The sequence below is a fragment of the Myotis brandtii genome, unplaced genomic scaffold, assembly GCF_000412655.1.
Source record: "Myotis brandtii unplaced genomic scaffold, ASM41265v1 scaffold185, whole genome shotgun sequence".
Classification (NCBI taxonomy): Eukaryota; Metazoa; Chordata; class Mammalia; order Chiroptera; family Vespertilionidae; genus Myotis; species Myotis brandtii.
The window spans coordinates 8,793,507-8,797,974 of record NW_005356870.1 but is presented as its reverse complement, the minus strand read 5'-3'; the positions used below and the strand labels follow the sequence as shown (position 1 = coordinate 8,797,974).

At 34.8% G+C, this 4,468-nt stretch overlaps 1 protein-coding gene across 3 annotated transcripts in view; it reads right to left on the bottom strand.

Annotated features, from left to right (window-relative positions):
- The window catches only part of MICU3 (mitochondrial calcium uptake family, member 3), a 73,682-nt gene that overhangs the window by 25,228 nt on the left and 43,986 nt on the right, over positions 1-4,468 (bottom strand). For all 3 annotated transcript variants that reach the window (XM_014537907.1, XM_014537906.1, XM_014537905.1), the window contains exon 7: positions 2,018-2,089. In XM_014537907.1, the coding sequence (XP_014393393.1) occupies positions 2,018-2,089 (72 nt within the window). The remainder of the gene's footprint in view (positions 1-2,017; positions 2,090-4,468) is intronic.

The window sequence follows — 4,468 nt, the reverse complement described above, 5'->3', positions numbered from 1 at the left end:
GGCCTGGTCACCCCCAACTGCCCTCCCCTACAGGCCTGGTTGCTCCCAACTGCCCTCCCCTGCAAGCCTGGTTCCCCCCAACTGCCCTCCTCTGCAGGCCTGGTCCCTCCCAACTGACCTCCCCTGCAGGCCTGGGTCCCCCGCAACTGTCTTCCCCTGCTGGCCTGATTGCCCACAACTGCCCTCCGCCTGCAGGCCATCTTGTGGCGGCCATCTTGTGTGTTGGAGTGATAGTCAATTTGCATATTACCTCTTTATTAGAGAGGATGCTTCGGCAATTCTATATGCAACAGGGGGAAATCTAAATGTAGCATCATGGCAGTAGAAATGGTATGAGAGACCTGTGATGGAATCTTGTTCTGCTCTTATATTGCCATGACCTTAGGCAAGTTAATGAATCCCTCTAAGATTGTTTTCTCATCTGTAAAACAGGTATGGTACTTACCTGGGAGACACATAATGAGGACTAAATGGAAGTAAAATTTATAACAGCTATAAGCACAGAGCTTAGCAAATAATGTGTCTCAAGAATGTTATGTTCATTATCCTCTCTCCTTTTGAAATACAGTTAATCTTATTTGGCATGTAAATATTTTTAGATTTGGTTTTGATTTAATTTTTATTTGGGTATGTAAATATTCAGGTTTAAGTAACTATATGGTTCTACTAATTCCTTTTTGAGTGTTTATTTTACATACTGTTAAGTGGCTAACATGTTTTAGCTCATTTAAACCCTGTAAGAATCACATGTGACCATTACTCCTCTTGTCCCCTTTGTAAAAATGAAGAAACTGAGCCACAGGGATGTTAAGGACCTTATTCAAGGTCACCCAGGTATTAAGGACAGAGCTGATATTCAAACCCTGTGCTATGCTATCTCTCTAATATAATTTATATATTTTCACTCTCAACTAAATTTTAATAGCTTCAAAACTCAAAAATCTCATCAGTTCATATCTGCATTATTTAAAAAATGATGGCTATTAACAATAAGTTACCACTAATTAAACATTTGTAGAGAGCTATATTATCATAGAATGCTAAGGCTGTTTTAAGAAATAGCCTGATAGCTAAATTAGGTAAATGAGATTTCAGGAGCACTAATTAAATTATGTATGTTAATTATTTGAATTCCTGGTAGACCAATGCAAATCACTAATTTGCAAATGAAACAATTACCATTTACATGCCAACAAAATTCACTATATTTCTGCTATCTAAGTACTAGATGAAGAAATATGCTACAGTGGGTAAAAGTTTAGATTTTGGAGCTGGTCAGCCATGGGTTCAAATCTTGGAATTGTCATTTAATAGCTATGTAATTTTGGACAAGATATTTAATCTTTTCAACGATCAGTTTCCACATCTATAAGTACATTTATAAGAGAATTGTTGGGTAGATTAAATGAGAAAATGCAGGCAAAGCATCTAGTATGGTGCCTGGTAATAAGGACGCAGTACCTGTTATTTTTTTATTATGTGGACCTGGGATGTTGTCAGGTTGAAATACTTGGGGCAAGCAAAAGAAAACTGGTAGGAAAATGAAGTGAAATGTTGCTTAACTCTCTCTACCTTCGGAGTAAGATGAAAACATCATCCCAGAAGAAAAACCTATAATATATACTATAAGAATGCAAAATAACATATTATTTCCTTGTTTTTACTTCAACATTCATATTGTTATAGTACCATTAAATTCTATGTGGGTAATGAAATCTTTGCAATTCTCCTTTAAATTGTATATGCATAATGATTTATATTAACCTGTTAATGAATCTCATGGAATACCACAATAGGAATAAAATTATTTAATGAATGTAATTATGGCTACAGATATGTAATAACAACATTTGATATAAATATTGGTATCAATACATATAATACTGCAGCAATTTTTCTATATAAGAACTTTAAAAAGTTTTCAAGAAAGGAACAGCCCCGAAGTTATAGACTTTATTGTTTTCAACATAAGTAATTATCTAGAAAACCCCCTGAAACTATTATAAATTATTCTTACCAGCATTGCACGCTTTTCTTCATCTCCTTTAGTTTCTCTCTTTTCATTTTTTTTCCTGAATATCTCTTGAAGCTGGAAAGAAAACCAATCAATATCAAACAAGAGTTTCTGGGTACCTACCTACTTATCTGTGGGTTGCTGATACCAAAGAAAATACAACCTTTGGTACCAGCAACCCACAGGTAGTAAAGTACATCTATAAGTTTTATTATAGTTTTATTTTATCTCTAAGGCACAAAGACTTGGAATTTATGGCACAAACATAAAAAGAGAGGACGCCCACTGGGGTATAAAGAACATTGGAGTAGAACTCAGGGTCTCTGGTTTTGAGCCCACCTTCTGTCACACAACAATTCTAAGGTGGTGGACAAGCCACTCAACCCTCGCAGGGCTCCAATTTGCTCATATGTCAAATTAAGATGGACTAGATGACCTCTGAGGTTTTTTCAGGTAACTGAGCATTGTGATGGGAGCATGGGCTCTGCAAGTATAATCCTTGAAAAAGTTACTCTCATTATTTAAGGCTTGTTTTCCACATCAGGAACATAGAGATAATGCCTTACCTTATGGGAAATTTTTTTCCTCTGGCTTTATGGAGGTATAATTGACAGGTCTTATATGAATGGTGTGCAGAGTAAATATTATTAAGTAATTACTTAGCACATTGCCTGTCACACAGTAACTCTAAGTGTTAGCTATTATTATAAATATTATTTCTTCTCTAAAATCCTATTTTATAAATGGAAGCCTAAGTTTTCTGGTAAGGTTATTGTTCTTATCTGTGAAATGTACACAGCTATCTTAAATTGTATGCGGGCCCTTTTTGCTAATTTTTTGCGCAAATGGCAACGTTCAGTAAAATTACGATAACTTTAGTTTTACATACTTTTTTTTCAATGAAACTTTTTGTGATTTACTATAAAATGTATACTGAATTATTTTTCTTAAATTTTAAACAGACAAATACTGAACTCACTGGTTTTCCACATCAGGAACATAGAGATAATGCCTTACCTTATGGGAAATTTTTTTCCTCTGGCTTTATGGAGGTATAATTGACAGGTCTTATATGAATGGTGTGCAGAGTAAATATTATTAAGTAATTACTTAGCACATTGCCTGTCACACAGTAACTCTAAGTGTTAGCTATTATTATAAATATTATTTCTTCTCTAAAATCCTATTTTATAAATGGAAGCCTAAGTTTTCTGGTAAGGTTATTGTTCTTATCTGTGAAATGTACACAGCTATCTTAAATTGTATGCGGGCCCTTTTTGCTAATTTTTTGCGCAAATGGCAACGTTCAGTAAAATTACGATAACTAGTTTTACATACTTTTTTTTCAATGAAACTTTTTGTGATTTACTATAAAATGTATACTGAATTATTTTTCTTAAATTTTAAACAGACAAATACTGGAAAACTCACTGGAAATTGTGTTTACCAGTCAACGTAAAACGTATAAATACGTTTCCCGCATCCAATGTGTTAACTCTCCATTTCATTTTGTATGGCAATAGTTGAAAGTCAAATAAAATGTATTACCTTCCAAAATATGAAATAAAAATACAGTACAAAATATAATTTATTAACATGTAAGTTCATTTTCACACTTTTTCTTAGTGAAAAGTGTTTTTCGTTTTGTTTTTTTTTTTAGCAAAGGTTAATAATCACTTTGTAAATGGGCACAGGAATCGGACTTTAAGCCTCTATAAATAACAGCCAAACTCCACCTTCTGCTTTCAGAACTCTTGCTGTTTGCAAACAAACATCATACATGAGAAAGCAGTACAGCCACTGCAAAGAGTAAACCACAGCTTTAAAGAGAGGGCAGCTTTAGTGAGTCTAGAGTGGAAACAGAAGTTCTACATAAATGTTTTTACTCCCATCTCCACAAATGGATAGTATTCCAAAAGACACCTACTATACAGGCAACTTCCAATGGACTGAGTTCCAAAAGTCAATCTTTAAGTCAGTGGGGTGGAACCTGGCAGTGTTGCCACAGAAAGCCTAATGATAATTATTTAGATTACTAGGCCCATTAGGAAAATCCTAAAATACAGTTGTACACTATCATAACAAAACTATATTTAAAACGAAATCTGTACATTTGAGAATGTTAAGAACATAGCTCTGTCTTTGCAATGATATTGAAAACTCTCACTGCCCTACCATCCTGAAAATGAGGGGTCTTGCATGGCTCCAGCTCCAAAGGCGTGGCTCAGGGACTGTACTCAGGAGCGAGGACTACATGGGCATTAGATTAAGCGTTTTGATAGATACCAACAATTATTCTGCTTGCTTCCTTTCGAATGGTTACTAATTAGCTTTTGATGAGGATTTTTATCTCTTGTCTTTCCTACCATGGAAAAAAACGATTTCATGGTTTCTCTTCCATGTTCCAGCCTCTGAAGAAAATTGTATAGAGGTTTCCTGAGGAATTTTTAATGG